Below are 23,577 nucleotides of genomic sequence, written 5' to 3' on the forward strand. Positions count from 1 at the left end.
TTACACATACTCACACAGAGCCCTCACAGGACTTGTTGGTTTTAAAGGTAAGAAGTTCATCGTATATTTTAAAACATCTTATATATTACATATTTTACTATTAACATATAGATATTCTATAACTGTATTGATATTGATGAAAATACTTGATTACTGATTATAGGCTAGGCCTATATGCGAAAGCATTAATCGTTAGTCAAACTATGTGATATTTCGATTTAATTTAATTGATAAATCATTATCACATTAACTCCATCGGTTGAGTTTTATTAAAACTAAATAAATTGTTATTATGTTATTATAAATGTTATTATTTAGTCTCATTAGGGTTATTTATTTCATCGGTTTTAATTATAACAACATCAATTGTTATTATATTTATATTATTAACTTATCATTTAGTAATTTAGTAATTTTATAAGAACAAAAAACGTTGCATCATTATTTTTATAATTTTGTAATTTAAGCAAGTATACAATCCTTCCCATTCTTTACCTCCTTTAGTTCTTTGAACCTTTTAATTGAAAATGTATGAACATGTTATTTAGATTGATTTCAAAATGCTTGCCTTTTTCAATTGCTCTGCATTATATTCTTTTCAGTGTAAAGAACTTTTAGCTGCTGTATGAAGGGTTCTATATCAAAAAAATTAATGTTATTATAGATTTTTTTTGTATTATTCGAATTGACAGAATAAGTTAACTATGTGGTTTTGATCTGTAACTAAATGAATTGCAGCATTTAGTTTGAAATACTTTGTTTGCTCTCATACTTTCTGATTATTTTATTATTTCCAGGTACATTAATTAATTAGTTAGGTGATGAGCCTCAGGTATCCAGACTTCTTTCCTGAAAAGCTATCTCCTCCATGGAACCTAAAGGAAGTAGTCTAGACGCTCTAGCCGAATCTGCTCTTTTCACAGGGGTCTATCAAAGGTCAAACTGTTGGAGAATTGTTTTGGATTAATATTTTTTACCCTAGATGCCTTAAGTCCTGAGGTACCATAGGTGCTTAGATAACTTAGATTAGTTCGTCAGTTCGTTAGTTACTCTTGGTTATTAGATACCTCACATCCCGTAGTTCTTTAGATACCTTAGGTCCTCACCGAAGATCCTAGGAGACAAACAAATCAAAGAACAGGTCTGTTATGTGTTGGCGTCCTGTCTTAAAGCTGAAATGGTTGAGGAAGGGGCGGGGCCTCACCTGCCCGGAGGGGAGGAGTCTGAGAGTGGCCGAGGGGCGGGGCCTGATCTGGAGGCGGGGAGAGGACGTGGTCGCCGGGACTGCATTGTTTGCTTTGGCGCCTATGACTTGTTACAGCGGTTACCACGACGACTCAACTGTGGTCATACCTTCTGCCAAGCATGCCTGAGCCGACTGGACACAGTCATCAACGAGCAGGTCACAAAAGCTTCTTCCTGCCGGGTCACAGTTGTATTCCCTTCTGAATTATAGTATCTCACTTCCTGTCGTAGTTCTCACTTCCTGAAAAAAGTTCATATTATTGGTAAATTGGGATTTCTGTATTGTAATAGTTTCCACTACCTGTGTCCTGTAGGTGTGGCTTCCCTGCCCCCAGTGCCGTCAGAACACGCCTTCTCCGCGCGGAGGCCCCGCCCACCTGGACCTGGACCTGCACTGCTTCCTGGCACTGCGGGATGCTCGCTCCCAGGAGATGGGGTCAAGGGTAGGCAGTGAGATCACTAGCAGGATGACCTTTGATGAGGCAGGCTTCAAAGGGGCAGGTTTGGAGGCGTGGTCTGGGGGCCCAACAGAGACACGCCTCCATTATCGCCTTGGCGGCGGTCTTGGGGGCGAGGCGATTGGGCTGCCAGGAAACGTCCCCCCGCGATGCTGCAGGTTCTTCCACTACTGCTGCTGCTGGCTGTGTTGGGGACGGAGCTAGCATAGTGGGAGGAGTCTTCCAATGCAACGGTCTGTGTTGGGGCCAGATCTAACAGAATGGGAGGAGCCTGTGGAATCAAGAAAGGAAGGGCCAAAATAAGGACAAACACGTCAAGTCAGAATAACTGGGACAAGATGGAGCTGAAAAGGTTGAGAGATGTCTTTAAATGTTAAAGATAAATATTGAAATGATTTGTTGCATATAACAATAATATATTAGTTGTATATAATAGTGTTATAGATGCAATAATACATCTTTATCAGAAATGTAAAATTAATATTTCAATCTATTTATTCATATTATATTCTGCTCTAGTTGTAAGAGCCGTCTATACCGATATCTATTGAATATACAATATTGTACTATTTTTTTTACATGCTCTATATACAAGTTTGTTTTAATTCATGTCGGATCCTATTGGAAGGAATAGGAATTTTAAAGGTGCACTATCCAACCATTTAAATTGCATGTTTTGTCAGTAGATGTCCGAATAGGATGTAAACATCATCCCCAACCCCCCAACCATCACATCCACTTAACCAAAGGAAAGTACCGGAGTGCAACTATGGCCCTTTTGACGCTTCAAACCAGCATAGTACATTTTACAGTACAGCTACAGTGGAGTGATGGGGTAGCCCAGAAATTTCCCGAAGCGTCAAGCGAAGAAGTAGCAAATGTATTTTTGGAAATTGTCTACAATCATATACAGTAATTTGTAAAAAAGTGCTTGATTTTCCTTCTACAAAATATTACCAATAAACTAATAAATAAACACTGAGGGAGAGATTCAAGCTGTGTTAGTTTGCAGGCAGAGTGTTTACAAAAGCAAATACAGAGCTGATTCAGGTTGATAATATGTTTTGTAAATATTCACTAACATTGCTCTTTGACTGCATCCAGATATATGACATTCTTTAGATTCATATAATATGCACAAGCTAACATTTAAAGGTCCAGTGTGTAAAATGTAATAGCATGAGTTCACCACCCAACCTTGGGCACATGTAGAAAGGATCGTAATTAATTACATTAGTATCATTAGAGCAACCACATTCTGAACAGAGGTTCAGAGGTTCAGACTGCACCCTGTGCTCCTGAAACAAATATATTGTTGCTATTATTATACATACATGAAACATACACATGAGCAATCTGGCATTGCACCATGGGTGATGAGGACTGGCGTCTCTTAGTGAAGGCTCTGCCTTTATGTTTATGTTTGTATGATTACCAAGCCTCGGGCAAAACAAATAGTCTATGCAATGCAACTGAATGGGAGAGGAATAGGAACCCTGTATGCTCTAGAGATAGAACTTTGTTCAAAACATCAATAGCAAGCATAATAAGCAAAATACCTGAACTCAAATTACTCGTCGTGTTTCGAATCTATATGCACCTAATTTGTGACATGCCGACAAATACACAAAAATGTAAATGTGAAACATACAATTGGCAACAAAATCACAGTCAAATCGAATTGTGTAAGCAGTATTTCTTCTCTCAAGATGAGGCAAACAGAGTTTCAGTCAGAGATTTGTTTATTTTGAACAAATATTCAATTATCATCATCATTCAAAGAACACAACCATATATTCAAAACAATGATTAAAAATAAAAATATTTGGTATACAATGAAAAAAATATCTACATTTTACAACATTCTTGATATACAGCGATATTCTGTAGTTGGTGTTTATGGACACGATTGTAAATCAGCAATTGGAGTTGCTTTAGGTCATGCTGCAACTTTACTTTTTGTGATTCATACTGTATAGATAATAAACCCTACATTCAGTCATTCATAATGTAAAGTTGACAACCCTATATTCAGTTATTCATACTGTATAGAAGATAACCCCTACATTCAGTCATTCATACTGTATAGATGATAACCCCTACATTCAGTCATTCATACTGTGTAGATGATAACCCCTACATTCAGTCATTCATACTGTTTAGATGATAACCCCTACATTCAGTCATTCATACTTAATAGATGATAACCCCTACATTCAGTCATTCATACTGTGTAGATGATAACCCCTACATTCAGTCATTCATACTGTATAGATGATAACCCCTACATTCAGTCATTCATACTGTATAGATGATAACCCCTACATTCAGTCATTCATACTTAATAGATGATAACCCCTACATTCAGTCATTCATACTGTGTAGATGATAACCCCTACATTCAGTCATTCATACTGTGTAGATGATTGATAACCCCTACATTCAGTCATTCATAGGCCTACTGAAGGCGTCAGAATGCTTCATGGGGGATCCCTGCTATGTAGAACAAACACAGCAGTAAATCCGTGCGCACAGATTTACACATCAAGGTATGTTTTCTACCATGTGACCAGAGGGGGGCTCATTGCAGGCTTCCTCTATATGTTTGCTGTACCCTACTGTCCACACCATTTAAGGCAGCTAATTCTCTGTTGCGCCCAGCTCGTTAAAGAGCACAACAAAGAAGGGAGGTCCACACAGAGACAGATTAATGTTTCTAATAACTCAGTTTAAACCACTGAAAACAACAAATCAGCTATCAGTAGTGTAGTGTGTTTTTTGAGGGAAATTAAACTAAATGTTAAGTTTAACTAAGAGTAAGCAACGAATGCTAAAGGAACAGAACCAAAATCCCAAACAAAACTCTGGTGGGTGCCAGGCCGGCACCTGCCTTTCAGGTGGGACGGAGCGGCCATGTTGGATCCCCCCATCTTATGAAGGCTTCCGGAAGGTGAGCGCAACCCCTCAATGAGGTGGGAGGGGCCAGGCAATCAGCTTCCCTGGAAGGAGAACAGAGGCCAGCAGGAACAGGGAAGCAGGACAGCTCAGGAATGTGACACCTTATACTGGGGTAGCATACCCTACCTGCATGTGATTTGAGGAACATTACCCCCCTATATGTATTGAACAAAAAGAAGAAAAAACGTTAACGTGTGTTCAGCTTGACGGCAGGATTCATTGTGCAGTGATGTGTGATTCATAAAATAATCGTTCTTTTTGAATAAATCTGTGATCCGGTCCATACAATTCCTTTCTGCGAGTGGATCGTTCCATTTCCTTATTTCTTTCTTGGATTGAACACATGTTCAGTTCTTCTATGATCCGGTACTTACGGTCAGTAGGCTATCTAGGAGTGGATTGTTAATTTTGTTTTTGCCCAAGAACATCACTTTTGCCGCTTTTCCACTGCATGGTACCAGCTCGACACGACTCGACTCGACTCGACTCAGCTCGCCTTTTTTGCGTTTCCACCGCGATCTAGTACCTCAAGTGGCTGCTTTTTCTAGTACCGCCTCGCTCTAGGTTCCAAGCGGCTGAGCCGATGCTAAAAGGTGACGTCGGCAGACGGCCGGCCACTGATTGGCCAGAGAGTGTGACGAAGTCACGAGAGCGACATGGCAACCATGCTGGTAACGATAGAACAGCCATAGTAGCGCCGCAGCCAACATATTCCACTTCTTCAACATGCCAGCTAATAATACGAACACGAATACCATCGCATCGATGTTCTCCATTGTTGTTATGTGGGTTCTGTCCATGTGTGGGTTACGTAGGTGTTGTTTGCGTCGCGTACAAAAATACGTCACGGCCCTTTCGCGCAGACGACCCCGCCCACGTCCCGGAGGTACTATTTGCGGTGGAAAAGCACCCGCGCTGCTACCGTGTCGAGTCGTGTCGAGTCGTGTCGTGTCGAGTCGAGCTACATGTGCGGTGGAAAAGCGGAGACCCTTTTTCTATGTGATGGTTGCATGTGGGTACTAAAGTACATCCTTAGACAGATTGTTTCATGTGGCAAAATAAAACTCATTATGGAGATTGATTATGAAAATGTTGGCTGTATCGTGTACTGTTTGACTACTTGTGTGTTGAAAAACACCATTTAATGAAGCCCCCTACGTATTCACTGTTAGCGTAAATATCACCCAGTGTATGTGCAAGCGCACTGACACACATCCGTTATATGACCCAGTACATACAATCCCTATCTGTAAGTGGATTGTTGATCCCTGATGAACAGTCCGACTCAAAGATTTGTTCATTTGAATGAACGAGTTCCGAAGATCCGAGTCCGAAAAAAGATCTGACCTTCGCATCATTACTGCAGTGCTGCCTGCCTTTAAAGAACTTTGAGTTCTCCAAGGCAATGCTATCTGACATGTTTGGCTATTCCACTAAAATGAAACAAGAAAAATAAAGAATACAACTGTTTTCTTATATTTTACTTCAACAATGAACGGTATTATAGTCCCAATGACTTTTGAACTTCTTTTTATGCCATTTGCTAAATGTATTGTTTTTAACCCATAACACTATGCATACTTATGTCTGGTAGACACGAGGCAGGTGGTTCCATTCATATGACCACTCCGCCCACTGAGTCCACAAAGAAAACCACCGCGAAAGAAGATCAGAGCGAGCGGGAAAACACAGTACGAGCACGAGAGCAAAAACAGTGTTTGTGTGCAGAGAAATACTGTGCGCATGTGCAGGTATAGAGCTCACAATAATTACAATCACAATCTTACCTTATGGGCTACCTCGACCATACCCAATCCTAACCTAATAAGACCCCTGCCACGCCCCTACCATAGACGTATCCTACCTTTCCCCTACCCAACAATTCCCTTATCTTACCCTACCATACCCCTATCTAACCATTATATAACGTAACCCTACAATACCCCTATCTTACCCTACCCCTATCTTACCCTAGCCCCAGCTTTATACCTTTCCCTTTTCCTATCACAACCCTATCTTATCCCTACCTAAACATATACAATAATGTTTAATTATTCAGTAAATAGACTTTTCCAATTTAAGTTTGTATTTCTTTATTTGTAAAAAAGGAAAAAGATGAAAATGATACATTGAAAGAAAAATGTAAAAACTTTTTTTTTTAATCTGTGGTAATGATAAGTGAGTGTGCAGTGTGTTACTCTGAGAGCCAGAGTTTAAAGGTCCGGTCGTAGGAACAGGTTGCGATCAGCCCACCATCAGGGGAAATATCCACGCCCATCACCTGTAGGGCAAAGCATTAGCATAACCTTTAGGGGTGGAGCCTAGTATTAACATCACCTGTAGGGCAGAGCATTAGCATAACCTTTAGGTTGGAGCCTAGTATTAACATCACCTGTAGGGCAGAGCGTAACATTAGCATAACCTTTAGGTGGGAGCCTAGTATTAACACCACCTGTAGAGGCAGAGCATTAGCATATCCTTTAGAGGTGGAGCCTAATATTAACATCACCCCTATGGGCTGAGCTGCACATTTATGTAAGGGATAATGTATAGAACGCAGGTAATTATAGGGAAAATAAGCCCCGACAGGGCGAACAGGACACCAACGTGCAGCGGAGGTGTCTTGCTTCGCCCTGAAGGGGCTCATTTTCGATAATGACCGGCGACGTTCTATACATTATCCCGCTTATTACACGGCTACTTGCCAAAACTAAAAAATAACTTAAAAAAAAGACACACTTGGTGTGTCTTTTTACAATTTACTTGTTACCAGCATTCGTAGTGTTGATAAGCAGAGAAATAGTCCGCCAAAGACGTTGACGACGCTTAGCAACCAATGACGCTGGAGTTGACAAGTTACCGGACTACTTGCGGAGTGATACCAAAGACGTCATTAGAGGCAAAAAGTCCTTTGTTTTCCTTGTCAGCGGTCAATTATACTTAGCAACGGTGAATTATCTAATATAATTCACCGCCGGAAGTAGTGCAGGGCCCATGCAAGTGAACGGAGCGTTTCAAGGCATTGAGAAGACCCGTGTAATCAATAATATATTATATATATTATATAAAATATAATTTACTCAGATTTGAGGGTTCTTGTATACAGTTTGTTGCTAGGCAGTGACATGCAGGCTCTGCATGCACAGTGAACCACCAATCACTGATCATGTTGATCAGTTAAGGATCAGACAACCAAAGCAGTCGTAGACAGCCCCCGCTAGTTGTAGAACAACTTCAGTTGTATGGAATTATATTGGTTACCGAAAAGACGACATTGATCAGAAACAGGTACTTTGTTTTAAATTAAATAACTACCATATGCAGGTTGTTTCCGATTCCAGCATGGCTAGAGCCTCGTCTAGCCTACCCTTATAGGGTATACAAAAGGGCGTGGCCTACCTTTCCCTCGTGTCCTGCCAGGGTCTTCATAGGCGACCAACCAGGATGACTCCAGGCCTTAGCTGTGTTGTCATAGGCGCCCGTCAACAGGAAGTGACCGTCGGTGGCTAGAGGAAGAAGGGAGGGGGGAGTCCATTACTGTTGCAGAGAGAACCAAATACTACAGTTCCACTTGATACTATAATACTACAGCGCTAATATAATACTACAGTAATACTGACGCTGGAATCGAACAGAGGACAGGAGGTTCTGGTGGGCGGCGATTGTGTAGATGCACTTCCGGGTGCGCAGGTCCCACACTTTGCAGGTGTGATCACCACTTCCTGTAGCCGCATGCCAACTGGTAAGAGACAGGAAAAAGGGTATGGAAACAGGAAGTAGGGTTAAGTTACACAGAAAACAGGGTTTGACACAGAAACTGGATCTTTGTACCCTGGAAATTTGCTCAGCGTGTCATACCCCATTCCCCTGGATCCGAACATAAACCAATCACATGGTCGCGCTATGTGAAATAACGTAACTCTGCTTATCTCTCTCCCGCTCTGCCTCCGACTCACACACACACACACTCTCCGAGTGAGAGGCAGTGGCTCTAACCGCGGCACGACCTGTGTTTGAATTGAAACACACGGCATGCTTACTTCATGCTGTGTTTAGAGAGCGGGCTCGAACGGCCACTATGGTCTGAGATGGCGCGGACCTGGTTGAGACCCTGTGCGGGATTCACCAGGGGCCAATTGGAAGTTTAGTCTACGATCCATAATAATTTAGAGATCAGATTCTCCGCCGCTCGCATGCGGGAATAATTAAGATTTAAGGAGAAATTAAACAGTGGGCTAGAGACGCGGTGTCCGTCCAACTTCCAATAAGTCACCTATCTGATCATCTTTTTGTGTGAAGTGAAACCAACACACACTCCAGTCCACACTGACCCCAATTTCTTTTTTAACCGACAAGATTGATCGGTTAAAGTTGATATGGTCAACAATCAGTCAAACGGTCATCGGATTACCACGCTAAGCTCTTGAGGTTCATTTATTGGAACTGTGAATCTATTTCAAAATTCTAAATTGTGAACTGGAGTGTGACCGTGCACAACATTGACCATAGCACATCTGATGAGTACCTGGGTCAATATTTGATGACTGATGAATAAAGTGAAGTAGAGCAAAGACATGTTTGAATCGAGTTAGTTACGAATAGCTGTATAGAAGATTAACAAGAGTAAGTGTAAAGAGTAAATTTAAAAAATGTACATCAGAAAGTCAACTGTTGTTTAACAGTTGACTTTCTGATGTAAATTTTTAAAATTTTTGAGCTGATGACCCCAAGAATGTCCACATTCCCCAAGGAGGAGGTCCTCAGGAGTAGATAGCTCCTGAGAGTGGTTGGAATAAGAATAAAGAGGACCCAGAACAAGCAGATTACCCGTTAGGAGAGAAGCAGACGCTGTAGATCTCCTTCAGATGTCCTTCCAGAAACATGATGCAGCGCCCAGTGCGGAGGTCCCACAGCCGTCCGAAGGCGTCCAGTCCGCTGCCAGAACAAAACACCTCAATGTTAAATAGGTTAAGAATATGACTCTGTCTTTAGCTGAAGGGCATGTGTGGTGTGCGTGTCTGAGGGCGTGTGTTGGTTTGGTTACCCAGTGAGGGCCAGAGATCCGTCTGGGTGGAAGTGGAGGTCGTGGACTCCTTTACTGTGACCCTCCTGGTGCAGGATCTCCTCCCGGAGCTCCAGGTCCCACAGACGCCACGAGTTGTCATAGCTACCAGAGAGAGAGTTTTGAAAGAAGGCCTCGGGTACGGCTCATTGGTACAGGGTATATGCTTCAACAAGTTCACCCTCAAGACCTTTTTCAGTCCCAGAATTACTTTTGAATGTATTCACATTCAAAAGAACATGTCTACACAGAACTGTGGGTACGAAGAGTTGTATGAGTAGAAGTGCAGTGGGTTCATCTAACTGTTATAGTCGGCCGCTGTATGTCTGGTCAGAGAAAGGATACAACGTTGTTTAAAAAAAAAGGGATCCAGGAGTCTCAAACAAACACCAGCCAAAATGTTCCCACAATAGTAATGCGTCTTACTATCATCACACGGACCAGTTGTATAAAGGCTGCTCGGTGGTGTATACTTTTGCAGCGGCGAACGTGATCAAATCCAGCTCTTGACAGTTTTTCTTTTTAAGACGACAAATAATGAATATAATCATGTGGTATAGGTGCCTTTAATGTAGTACACTGTAATACCTATTTACAACAATCACGAGATACAAACGACACAAACTAAAGGTAGGTTTGTGGATCCCTACAAATGTGCTGAGGTGAGCTTTGCTTCGCCTGGTTAGCGTGGGAACCGTTACGGAGTTACAGGAGTCGTAGTTAGTGCAGTGCGGGTCGCGCTGGGACCGGACTTTGATGCTCTGGATGTGTATACTGAACACTATCGGGTGATGGCAGGCGTTTGCCGGTGGTTTGTTACAGCGGATTTATGTTTTTTTTCGACGATCCCATATGATCTTATCATCAAAGTCCCCAAATTAAAAAAAAAGAAGGGTTAAATGTTACGTTCTTGTTATTCTACCCAAAACCCTGTGTGAACTTCCAGTCTGCTGATCACAGGCTGCGGTATTTTCGTGACATCTGACCCCCCGACCAAGGGTTGTGTGTGTGTGGATGAGTGGCCGTCTGTCTGGGCAGCGCAGGACTGCGGTGTCCAGGAGAAAGTTGATCTTTTCGGAAGCTTTTTGTATAACACAACAGTGTCATTTTTTTTCAAATCAGGGTTTGAATTCCAGATGAAAAAGTGAGTTCACTGGCTCTTTGTGTTGACAGGCTCACCTTAACACACACAGAATGACTTCAATGAAACAGCTTTCTTACAGTGAGTCTGTTCTCCACGCTGACCGGAATTGGAGCGAGCAGTAAACAAGAGCAAACCAGACATTGGCTAGTCCTCGTTGATGTCTTTGATGAAACGTAGACCCCCCCCACCCAATATTGTTTTTGGAGCTAAACACAATTCGCACCACATATCTTATGTTATATTTCATTAAATATGATGCAATGTATAATATGATATAATACATACCAGGCGGTTCCCAGGAACCTTCCAGAAGGGTGCCAGGCGAGGCGGGAGACTCGCGACATGTGACCCTCGATGTCGGCCACTGGCTCGTCACTATGGCAACAGGAAAAGGGTTAGTTAGTTTGTGAGTCGAATGGTTCAAAAGGTGTGACCTCACATCCTGTTCCGGCCTGACCTCTGGAGGTTCCAGAGCTTCACGACCCCGTCGGTGGAGCAGGACGCCAGGTTAACGTCGGACTTCTCCAGGGAGAGGGTGGAGCCGGGCCTGAACACCACCGCCCCCACACTGGTGTTGTGACCTGAGAGGGAGAGGAGCACACTGATCACTGACCGACCCTGAACCGTGACCCTCCGTCTAGACCAGCCCCAAGCAGCTCGTACAAGAACTGCATCTAGATGATTCTGCAAAAAGAGGGCAGAATCATCGAGATGCAGATATGTGGGCAATGTTAAGCCCAATCCCATTTCTACCCCTTACCCCTTCCCCTTGTTTTGAAGGGGTAAGGGGAAGGGGTAAGGGGTAGAAATGGGATTGGGCCTAAAGCCCAATCCCATTTCTACCCCTTACCCCTTCCCCTTACCCCTTCAAAACAAGGGGGGGGGGGGTAAGGGGAAGGGGTAAGGGGTAGAAATGGGATTGGGCCTTAGTTTCCGTGGCGTCCGAGGAGATCTCCATATGAACAGTTAACTCACCTCTGAGGGTCCGGACCAGCTGGCTGTCGGGCACTGACCACAGCTTACAAAGACCGCTCCTGCAATCAGATGGACACCCACATACACATTATATCACCCAATCTATATGATACACACCGTATTATAGACCATAGGAAGTTACAATATGAACATTACATTGCATACATTAATCATATACATTTTATATATTTAGGGATGACAATTTAACACTTTTGTTTAGTGAAATTACTTAGTGTATATTTTTATAAATTTGTGATTTGAAAAATAAATTGTGCCCGTGGATCACTGGTCTGGGGCCTTAGTGGATCACTGGTCTGGGGCCTTAGTGGATCACTGGTCTGGGGCCTTAGTGGATCACTGGTCTGAGGCCTTAGTGGATCACTGGTCTGGGGCCTTGGTGGATCACTGGTCTGGGGCCTTGGTGGATCACTGGTCTGGGGCCTTGGTGGATCACTGGTCTGGGGCCTTGGTGGATCACTGGTCTGGGGCCTTGGTGGATCACTGGTCTGGGGCCTTGGTGGATCACTGGTCTGGGGCCTTGGTGGATCACTGGTCTGGGGCCTTGGTGGATCACTGGTCTGGGGCCTTAGTGGATCACTGGTCTGGGGCCTTAGTGGATCACTGGTCTGAGGCCTTAGTGGATCACTGGTCTGGGGCCTTAGTAGATCACTGGTCTGAGGCCTTAGTGGATCACTGGTCTGGGGCCTTAGTGGATCACTGGTCTGGGGCCTTAGTGGATCACTGGTCTGGGGCCTTAGTGGATCACTGGTCTGGGGCCTTAGTGGATCACTGGTCTGGGGCCTTAGTGGATCACTGAGTTGGTGTTGCACGAAAAACCATGGATAAAACCAACGAGGCGACACAAGTAGATTTTAAAGTTTCCTTTGGTAATTAACTAAATCTGAAATTATGTCAGTGTACTAAACTACAGTAATGATGTGATGTTAGAATATTTTGGGCTAGCTTATTTTTAAATGTGCAACGGCAGCAAAGGACGCCGTAGCAAGCATGTTGGCCTCAAGACTGACAAGACTGATCTTGATAGATACATATTATTACATTGAATGATGTATTATTGTCATTATTATAACTGGTGTTATAAGTGGTACCAGGAGCCCGTGGCCAGCATCTTGGAGTCAGGGCTGAACTGACAGTAGGAGATCGGACGGTCGTCTCCAATCTGAGAGCAGAAGTTGTTCAGATTCTAGAAAGAGAAAACCAGGATGAGACAAAGAAATGCTGTTGTCAAGATGTTATGGTTACCGTTGCCACGGCATAGTCATGATAACCATGTTGTATTCCCATGGTAACTTCGACGTCGTGGTAACAGTGTTGACAAAAGGGGTGTACCTGCAGGTTCTTGTGGAGCTCCTGCTGGCGGATGGTACGGGCGGATTCAGATACTTCCTTCTGGATCCGGGCCTCGTCCAACCTCTTTACAGCTCTACCAGGGGAAGAGATACAGTCACCAACAGAGAGAGACAGGCCTCAGCCAACGTCTTTACAGCTCTACCAGGGGAAGATACAGTCACCAACAGAGAGACAGGCCTCAGCCAACCTCTTTACAGCTCTACCAGGGGTAGATACAGTCACCAACAGAGAGACAGGCCTCAGTCAACATCTTTACAGCTCTACCAGGGGAAGAGATACAGTCACCAACAGAGAGAGACATGCCTCAGCCAACCTCTTTACAGCTCTACCAGGGGTAGAGATACAGTCACCAACAGAGAGCAGTGTTTCCCATACGTAGACCAATGTGAGGCGCAGCGCCACAGAAACAACACTGAGCGCCACAAATTTTTATACACTATTTTGAAATATAAATATCGTTCCGCTCATTCATCTCCGCATACCGATACCGATATTTTTTCATCAGCCTTAGCCGATAACCAATAACGATTTTCTTGAGCCGATAGTTGGAGCCGATAATACCCTGGAAATCCAGAGTTCTCGCGAGAGCACAATTTGAATTTGCTCAGCGAGTCACTCTGGGAACGAGCAATATACTCGTGTCTATTCTGGGCCTCCCGTGGCCCAGAACATTAATCAATCACATCGATGTACCAATATAGGCGGGCCAAAAGCGTTGCTGTTTTACCGACCGGATACGGCAAGAGTCTTATCTATTGGTTAGCTCCACTGATCTGGATATGTACCTCCTTGTATTCTGCGTGCTTGGTGCGGCCCCTCGAGTTGGGCCATTTTCATTACTCGTTGCCAGATCCTACAGTTTTCTAGATGTGGGTCTGGATTACCAGGCTAAGCCTCCCTCAATTAACATCATAAAAATTACACAATGTTGATAACACATGTTACAATGTCTCAATTAAAAAAAAAAAAGAACATTTATTGAACTGTCTGTAAATCATGCCGAAGAAAATAAAAAAATAATAATTATAATTTTGCCGATAATATCGGCCGTCGATCACTACTTACATGCATACATATACTTTCATGAATTCACACATCATCCTATATGTACACCTTTACCTATACCACACCTGTATCTTATCCAACCTACAGTGATTGCCTTCAGTTTTAGATATTGTCGTGGTTGGGAGCCATTGTATCAAAATGAGTTGACCATTTTCTCAATTTATTTGTGAATTTGTCCATACATAGGTTTAAGGAGAAAGTCAGCCTTTCCATGCGATACATTTTTTCTACAATGCCAATCCATTCCCCTTTTGTCGGGGGTTCTTTGTTTAGCCACCTTCTCGTAATGGCTTTTTTACTAGCTTCCAACATTATTTTTATCAGATACTTATCATTAGAATTAATTGTGGACGAGATATTCCCAAGAGATATTGTGCGAAAGTCATGCTTGGTCTCGAAGCCCATTATAATGATCATTTTTCGCACTATTTCCAACCAGTAGAGATAGTTGGGCAGTCCCAGAATATGTGGAAATGGGTCGCCTGGATGTTTCTACACTCCCGCCAGCAGCGCCCATACTCTGGCAAAGCCCTCTGAAATTGCTTTATTCTCGGAGTGACAAAAAATCGAATCATATTTTTCCACACAAATTCCCTCCACTGGCCTGAGCTCGAAGCGCTCTGATGGGTTTCACAAATGTTCAGCCAATCCACTTCTGAAATGGTTCATTTAGATTCTTTCTCCCATTTTGATTTAATATAAAGCGTGGAAGTTTCGTCATGTGACTGTAAACATGAATAAATTCTAGCGATAAGTTTTCTGTTGAGTTTAGATTTATATGCATCAATCAAGATGGTAATAGGTCCGTGTTGCAATCTTCTGTTTTTTTTTTTATATTACTGTTAAAGTGAGATCCAACCTGAAGATATCTGAAGAAGTCTTGCTTTTCTAGATGGTACCGATCATTAAGTCTTTGAAAGTCAACCAGTACACCAACATCCGAAATGAGACAGTATGTTGAAATGCCTTTAAAAAGGACCAGTTTTAATATCTCCCGTTCATGTGGGCAGGGCTACAATCTTTATCGTGTGCAACCAATCTTAGCATTTTGATATGATTTTCCAATTTTAATTTACGACACTCACCAAACCAGATGTTTAAGGGTGCTTTTGTCCAGCAATTAAGATTTTCTTTAACAGATGAGTATAAGTTTCTGTCTCCAAGTAATGTCTGGAGGGTAATATCCGATTGACTCAGATCTAGATTTTTCCATTTAGCGCTGTAAGATGGGTTGCACCAATAAATTAAATATCTCAATAGAGCGGACTTGTAATAGTGCTCCATGTTCGGCAGAGATAGTCCCCCCTTGTCTTTGGGTAATTGCAATGTATTATATCTAACTCTAGGTTTTAGGCCTTTCCAAATAAATACAGAAAACATTCTTCAGAACTCGATAAATTGTTTTGAAGGTACTTCTACTCGCAGGGCCGGCGCTCGGCATAGGCGACTTCCTAGGGCAGCAAATGCGTTGGGGGCGCCCTCTGGTGGCGCCCTTAATTAGTCAATTAAAATATACGAAACAAACAGAGAAGGGAGGGGGCGTGGGGGAAATCGCCAGGGCGCCCCGAAACCGTCACCGCAGTATGCAGGACAAGGCAACAAGCCTCATCCAACCACTTCACTCTACCAGAGTGAGAGAGTCACATGTTTAGGGCTTCCTTTATAAGCTGTGCTAGCTGGGACCAACCTGGGTAGGGAGAACTTGGCCATCCAGAGACGAGCTTCTTTGAGGGAGGCGGGGCCTTCGTGGTACCAAGTCTCCTGGCGCTGGAAAACAAATGTTATAGATACATTTAAAAAAACATATATACTATAATGGTAAAATATATATCAGTGGTACGCAGAGGAATTTCAGAAAAAACAACATAATATCACAGTACTAGTATGAATGGAAATACATTAACCATGCGATCATTGAAATAGGCTTTAAAATAAGTTCTGCCTTTCCAGTAATATTTTTGTTTCAATGTCAGCCTGCTTCTTATGCAGGTTATGGCGCGCGCTAACCTCCACGATTACAGGTTAAACTGACGGCAAGATATAAGACACCATATAAAAACACCATTGCGCAACGTGTTTCGCTCGGACAACAGTTCCACTGAACCACTGTGTATAGAATACCTAAAGAAGTATTTTAAGCCAAGTAAAGCGCTCTAACCTCAACAGTCTATGGTGAGGTGAAACGGTCAAATCCAAAATGGAGGCCCCACTGTCAGCGCGCGCGTTGGTGAGACAATAGATGACATCATTTAGATATTGTTTTCAATTAAATATGTAAGTTCACTGATAAGTTTTTGTCCCGGCAGTGGGCATGATCCATGGTGTTGGAAGGGGGATCTAATTCTTGCATTTTGTTGTGCATAATTGCAGCCCTGTGACTGCAAGAGGAAAGTAGAATTAGAGCACTCAAATGTTGCTCTAGGCTACCTGAAAAGTTAAATCAGACATAAAAATGTAACACACACACACCTCATCTTGGGGGCGTGGTCGAGAGCTCTCCGCATCCTTTTTGGACTTGCTGAGGGCGTCGCCCCCGACAACTGAAAGAACAGCCCTCAGCCTAGAAACATACAGAGAGACAGTTATAGAGACAGACAGAGAGACAGTTATAGAGACATACAGAGAGACAGTTATAGAGATATACAGAGAGACAGTTATAGAGATATACAGAGAGACAGTTATAGAGATATACAGAGAGACAGTTATAGAGATATACAGAGAGACAGTTATAGAGACATACAGAGAGACAGTTATAGAGATATACAGAGAGACAGTTATAGAGACATACAGAGAGACAGTTATAGAGAAACAGAGAGACAGTTATAGAGACATACAGAGAGACAGTTATAGAGACATACAGAGAGACAGTTATAGACATACAGAGACAGTTATAGAGACATACAGAGACAGTTATAGAAACATGCAGAGAGACAGTTATAGAGACATACAGAGAGACAGGTATAGAGACATACAGAGAGACAGTTATAGAGACATACAGAGAGACAGTTATAGAGACATACAGAGAGACAGTTATAGAGACATACAGAGACAGTTATAGAGACATACAGAGAGACAGTTATAGAGACATACAGAGAGACAGTTATAGAGACATACAGAGAGACAGTTATAGAGACATACAGAGAGACAGTTATAGAGACGTACAGAGAGACAGTTATAGAGATATACAGAGAGACAGTTATAGAGATGTACAGAGAGACAGTTATAGACACGTACAGAGAGACAGTTATAGAGACCTACAGAGAGACAGTTATAGAGACGTACAGAGAGACAGTTATAGAGACGTACAGAGAGACAGTTATAGAGACGTACAGAGAGACAGTTATAGTTAGATATACAGAGAGACGTAGATATACAGAGATATACAGAGAGACGTACAGAGAGACAGTTATAGAGTCCTACAGAGAGACAGTTATAGAGACGTACAGAGAGACAGTTATAGCAGGGTGTGCATTAACTCCTGATATACGGACACCTGGACAAGTAGTTCCGTCAAATTGTCTGTTTACCGTTCTCAATTAATGCGCTAGCTGGCGTATCGTCTCTAAAATAGTAGTAACCATAGCAACGGGAAACAAAACAAAGCTCAGCGGACTATAATACCTCCCGCTACCTCCCGTTCTAAAGTCGTAGCTATGGTCCGTCCTAATTACTGGAGGAGTGAACAACGTTTCCGTTGCATGAGAACCCAACGGGCGTGTAATGGTGGTTCCGGGTATTAGTCGGACCCTCAGGTGTAACTAGGGAAACAAATGTATGTTTTGTGGAAAACTTTATATTCAGATTGTAAAACGCATGAAAATATAAATTAATGGTCTTAATTTGGTCACCGTTGGTAAGTGACCGTGGTATAAGCGGGATAATGCCCTTCGAGGTGTCCATTATCAGGAATGAATGGACGACGTGGAGGCGTGAATCGTCCGACGCGAAGCGGAGGACGGTTGCCTCCGCGAAGTCCATTCATTCCTGATAATGGACACCTCGTCGGGCATTATCCCTTACAAAAACTGCATTATATACAGTCTGTGCGTTACACCGGAGTGCCACTGGCCCCACTGTTTTCTACTGAGTAAATGGATTAAAATCTCTGTTCAGAAGTGTATCCCACTAGCTCTACAGCAGGAGAAAACAGCACGGCCAGTGGCACTCCGGGGTAACGCACATCGACTGTATATAATACAGGTTAAACTGACTTAACAGACTGTAGATAATAAAGGTTAAACTGACTTAACATAGACTGTATATGATACAGGTTAACTCACTTAACATAGACTGTATATGATACAGGTTAAACTTGGCTACTACCTACATGTTTTCAAGTCGCACATTTAACCGTCACATGTGACATGTTTGTTACAATGACTGAGTTATCTACATCACTTAGGAGTTGTAGAGCCACATATTTGTTCATATGTGTTTAGTTAGAATCTGAGAACATTAAAAGATGCATGTGACGGTAGGATTCTACACCTTTGTACTGATTATGCAAAAAAAATAAGCGAACCTCTCCCGGCGGTCGGCTGGCCCCTCCCCAAAGAGGGTGATTGGCTCGCCAAGCCTCCGCAGGCAACCTTTGACCTCACTGTCATCAGTGGAGATGGCTAGGTGGCGCGCGCGACGGCGGCGCTCAAACTCCACCAACACATCGGACTGCCGCTCCCCACTCGGCCCGCTGGCACTGCGGTCCTCGATCTCCAGAAACTCCCCTAGGGAGAGGGAGCATCAAAGAGATACATTGTTATCATTAGCATAGAGAGAAACGGCTAACATACACGGCTAGCAGCTAGCCCCTCGCTCTTAATGCAGTGGTCTACATGTTCCTGTAGCTCGCAGCTTTGGAGTAGCTTGTGAAAAACGTCAATCTTCAATTGCAAATTGGTGATCCTACCATTGTGACTAACACCTAGAGTCTAACGCAGAGGTCTCAAACCTCTGCCACCCGAAACATCTGTAGTAGCTCGTAAGTGGTTCAATCATCATATACAACATGATGATCACACATAGTGGTTGACACATAGTTGCTAACATAGTGACTAACATAGTGGTTATCTAGCAGCTAACAGCTCGCCACCTGAAGAGATGTTGATGTTTCCAGCCTTGATGCCGGCCTTGATGGCAGCACTTCCTCCTTTAGTCCCGCCTCCAGCCTCTCGGCCCATCCGCTGTCTCTCCTGCCCCTCCAGGCTTCCGTAGTAGATCCGCGTGCGCTTGGCGGTGCGTGGAGCATCTTCATCGTCAGACATCTCGGCTGGCCAACAGGAACGCTAGAGGAGAACAACTCGTCACATTACTGACCAACGCTAGAGGAGAACAACTTATCACATTACTGACCAACGCTAGAGGAGAACAACTCATCACATTACTGACCAACGCTAGAGAGCACTACTCATCACATTACACACATTTGTACTCTTATTGGTTCATCATTGTAATGATTTATACGCAGTTATATCTAAGGTTCCCTACTTACTACAGAAAGTACTGTAGTGAGAGTCAAAAGGGTCAACCTAGAATGTAAGTCTTTTTAAGAAGTTCTGGATTGTTTCTTTAATTGAATAAGGATGGTATTTGACTTGAATGTAGTATATGTTAACCCCGAGTATACACCTCAGGACCTTTTATGAAATTCTTCTGTTACAGCTGTAAATCCTTTTAGATTGCAAATTACCCTTAGTGTCTGGTAAATTATTCACGGAAAAGTTTTGCATTAAGATACAAATTTAACAAATCAGAGATATGAGAATCAACAGCCCCCCCCCCCCCCACACACACACACACACACACACACACACACACACACACACACACACACACACACACACACACACACACACACACACACACACTTTAACTAACATTACAGACTGAAATTCGTTTGGTTAGACCACATCTTGGCCCATTAAAATAATAAATAATTATTCAACTATCTCTTATTTCTATGATTCAGCACCTAAAGCTGTGCATTTCTTGAAATCTTTGTATCCGCTAATTCTTGCACTTTTTTGGCAGAATATACAATGTCGAATGCACTAATTTAAAGTCACTTTGCACGAAAGCGTCGGGTTAAGTAATGTAGGCAACAAATTGTACACAAGAACATATTAGAAACAGTGGTGTAACAGTATATAAACAAGACATTCAGGGACATAAGGAACACATGGGGTATGGTGGTATAAACTTGATAAACCAACAAATAGTTATAAACTGACATGTGTGTCTGTATGAGGGTGTACTTATTCATTATATATAGTATTATAGTGAAAAACAGAGATAGTTGAACTTACCGAACAGATAGATTTATCGGACGGTACAGACGCGTTGTAACCCGGAAACTAAATTCTAAGTAGAATAGTAGTTTCCGTTTCCGGGTGTTCCACGTAAATAAATTAAACAAATCGACCTTATAATGAATATAAAATGTTTATATTTCACTCGTATTGTTTGTTAAATATGTATCTTTATTTAACATTTTTAAATTAGTCCCAGCCGCAAGCGACTAAAAGAACATTGCGACCGCTTACTCCCTCAAATGAAAATATAAGTATGAAAGTCTTTAAGGTACATTCAATATGTTATATATTTTCAACAATCTCTATCACGTTAATTTGTTACAGTGCATATTTGATACCCGTGTTGTCGTCTAATACTGACAAGCGGAAGAGCGCCAGGCGGGGGAGGAAGAGGAAGAGGACGACGGCGACGCTCCCGATGACGCGCCCCCGCTGCTGCACGACACAGGCTAACAACATGCTAATGCACATCTGTGACCACCACTGAAAATACCTAAGTACTGTGCAAGTGTAAGTGATGTAATTTATTCCAAATAGGTATTTAGAATTACAATATATATATGACACAATCATATATAAACAATAACTATATAGCATTATCCAGTGGTGAATTTCCTAGAGTAGCATCATACCGTAGTAGCATACTGTATTGACTCTGTGTACTCTATCGGCCTGCTAATGCTATCGTTCAGTGTTGTACATGCCAACATGCTTTCAGCCATCTATGTACTGTGTGTGTGTGTGTGTGTGTGTGTGTGTGTGTGTGTGTGTGTGTGTGTGTGTGTGTGTCTTCAGAGAGACATTTTTTCGAATTGTATACATGTTTAGTATTGTTTGTGCCACTGCTGACTTGTATATTTAATTAAAACTTGTATTTTTTTAAGTTAAGCACACTAATCATCACAGAGAACCATAAAGAAGGGACAGGACCATGTTGCGTCGCAAGCCCACCCGCTTGGAGCTCAAGATGGATGACACAGAGGAGTTTGAGAGCATCAAGAAAGAGCTGGAGGTCGGTCTTCCCGTCTTGTCTGTCTGCCTGCCTAGATTGATGGATGGATATGGGTTAGATTCCTGTCATTTTATAGCCGCTCACCCATGTGTCCTCAATATCCTCATTTACAGCTGCTGTTCAAGTACGTAGTAAGTTAGAGTAACCGCTTAGAGCAGTCAACAAAGTGGCTTCGGACCAAGGATACATCAGTGTGTCCAACAAAGGAAGTGCTTTGGAAGTTTTCAGATGTCATTCTACCAATCTGAAGGTTATGATTGGTCCTGTTGAACTGCCAGGCAGCAACCTGCAAGAGTCAGTTAATCTCTGGCTACGCCTCCTTGAGTTCCTTGGAACTCCCTGTACTCTCTGCTCTCTCCCATCACACATGTCTTATTCTGCCTCCTATCTGCAGCTAAAAGTTCATTTCAATCTAAAATTGTATCCTCCCAATTTTATCCTCAAAGTTTTATTTCTATCTTCTCCTACCTCCTCAATCCCCCTTACTCCCTTCTACCAAGCTATTTGGTTTACAACTTAAAAAAATGTGATGTATGTTGCTAATTTCCCCGCCCCCCAGCTGTCACCAACTGTCCTACAGTCTTCCTCCTACCATACCTTCCTTTTCACCTCTCTCCCAAAGAGGTATGGTCGCTGGTTAGTGGTTACCACCGCCAAACAACCTGCCCTCTGCATCCTATCCCCGGACCTTCTTCAGGCTTTCGGCCCGACCCTCTTCCTTTCTTTCCCATCTCATTCACTCTTTTGACTACTGGTTGCAAACGCTAAGGAGCAAGAGTGAACCCTTCTTTTAAAGAAACCCACACAATTACCAGCCTGTCTCTCCTCAACCACTTATTTCCAAAACACTTGAGCGTGCAGTCTTTTCCCAGCTATATATACATATCTTCACCAGAATCAACCACACAACCCTCACCAGGGTGGATTCAAGGCAGGCAATTCAACTGAGACTGCCCTCCTGGCCCTTCCAGCATTCTCTACACAGTGAACCACCAGATCCTCAGCGCCCCAAAAACGTGGAATCGCAGGCTCTGCAATCTTTCAAATCCTACCTCACGGACCGCACTTTCTGGACAAACTGAAAGGAGTCTTAAAGTCTCACTACTGGGATCCATCAGGGTTGTGACCTTAGGGCAGCTAAAAAACATCTAATCTGTTCAGATTGCATCTTGGCCCATGAGGTTACATTTTTATTGTTGATTGCACTCATTTTAAGTTGCTGTGGAGAAAAACGTCTGCTAAATTAAGTGCAAGTGTAGCAGTCGTACACATATTTTAAGATGCATTATGGGTACTAAGATTTGTATGCAACATTTTTCACAGTACTAAAAAATATGGAACTATCCCGTTAACGACTTGTAACTGGCCTCATCTCTCAGAACAGGAAGCGTCAGCGTGAGGAGGTGTCCTGCCCCTCGGGGGGCGGGGCGTCAGACGGGGAGCCCCACCCCTTGCGGGCCGACGTCATCAATGAGCGAATAGGCTTCAAGCCGACGCCCAAGATGGCCGCACCGCCCACCTTCTTTGGGAACTTGTAGAAATAAGTGTACATTTTAGGCGTTGATTCTTTGCCAGCTATTTCTGTAAATATTTTTTCTAATAAAATGAACTTCAGAACGAAAAAATAAGTTTTTTATAAAAAGACATTTCAATCTTTATTTTTTGATAAACATTTACATACTCCACAATATTCAGTATTCTTCTAAATCGACATTTTACTAAAACTTTGCTCATACGAGATTTTTATCAACATCAACTACCATTTTATATTAAGAATTATTTTGTACAAAAAGAAAATACATTGACTTTTCTAAAGAACAGACATCTGATTTCATTTGTATAACTCAATGGCATTAGTAACCAGCAGCCAGAGTCCGCTGTTGAGTTAGAAAACAAACCAAACGCACCATTTATGTGTTATACTTCATGTTTTACTGGTTGCCTGAATCAGTTCCTGTTTTGACAATTAGCCACCCCTC

General features: G+C 42.7%; 2 protein-coding genes across 2 annotated transcripts; one reads left to right on the forward strand and one right to left on the reverse strand.

The window, feature by feature from the left end:
- Nucleotides 1-6,737: 6,737 nt before the first annotated feature.
- On the reverse strand, nucleotides 6,738-20,970 carry prpf4 (PRP4 pre-mRNA processing factor 4 homolog (yeast)). Its single transcript, XM_056578294.1, has 15 exons — nucleotides 20,581-20,970; nucleotides 19,368-19,560; nucleotides 18,801-19,002; nucleotides 16,748-16,838; nucleotides 15,966-16,045; nucleotides 13,193-13,286; nucleotides 12,952-13,046; nucleotides 11,843-11,901; nucleotides 11,325-11,448; nucleotides 11,153-11,242; nucleotides 9,706-9,828; nucleotides 9,489-9,596; nucleotides 8,282-8,400; nucleotides 8,061-8,167; nucleotides 6,738-6,942 (listed from the first exon to the last, which is right to left on the reverse strand). The coding sequence occupies exons 2-15, from the start codon at nucleotides 19,537-19,539 to the stop codon at nucleotides 6,856-6,858; spliced, it is 1,551 nt and encodes a 516-aa protein (XP_056434269.1). The 5' UTR covers nucleotides 19,540-19,560; nucleotides 20,581-20,970; the 3' UTR covers nucleotides 6,738-6,855.
- On the forward strand, nucleotides 20,953-23,241 carry LOC130372330 (anaphase-promoting complex subunit CDC26-like). Its single transcript, XM_056578297.1, has 3 exons — nucleotides 20,953-21,096; nucleotides 21,471-21,598; nucleotides 22,978-23,241. The coding sequence occupies exons 2-3, from the start codon at nucleotides 21,518-21,520 to the stop codon at nucleotides 23,134-23,136; spliced, it is 240 nt and encodes a 79-aa protein (XP_056434272.1). The 5' UTR covers nucleotides 20,953-21,096; nucleotides 21,471-21,517; the 3' UTR covers nucleotides 23,137-23,241.
- The last annotated feature ends 336 nt before the right edge of the window (nucleotides 23,242-23,577 follow it).

Source organism: Gadus chalcogrammus, chromosome 19 (genome assembly GCF_026213295.1).
Source record: "Gadus chalcogrammus isolate NIFS_2021 chromosome 19, NIFS_Gcha_1.0, whole genome shotgun sequence".
In the NCBI taxonomy this organism is placed as follows: domain Eukaryota; kingdom Metazoa; phylum Chordata; class Actinopteri; order Gadiformes; family Gadidae; genus Gadus; species Gadus chalcogrammus.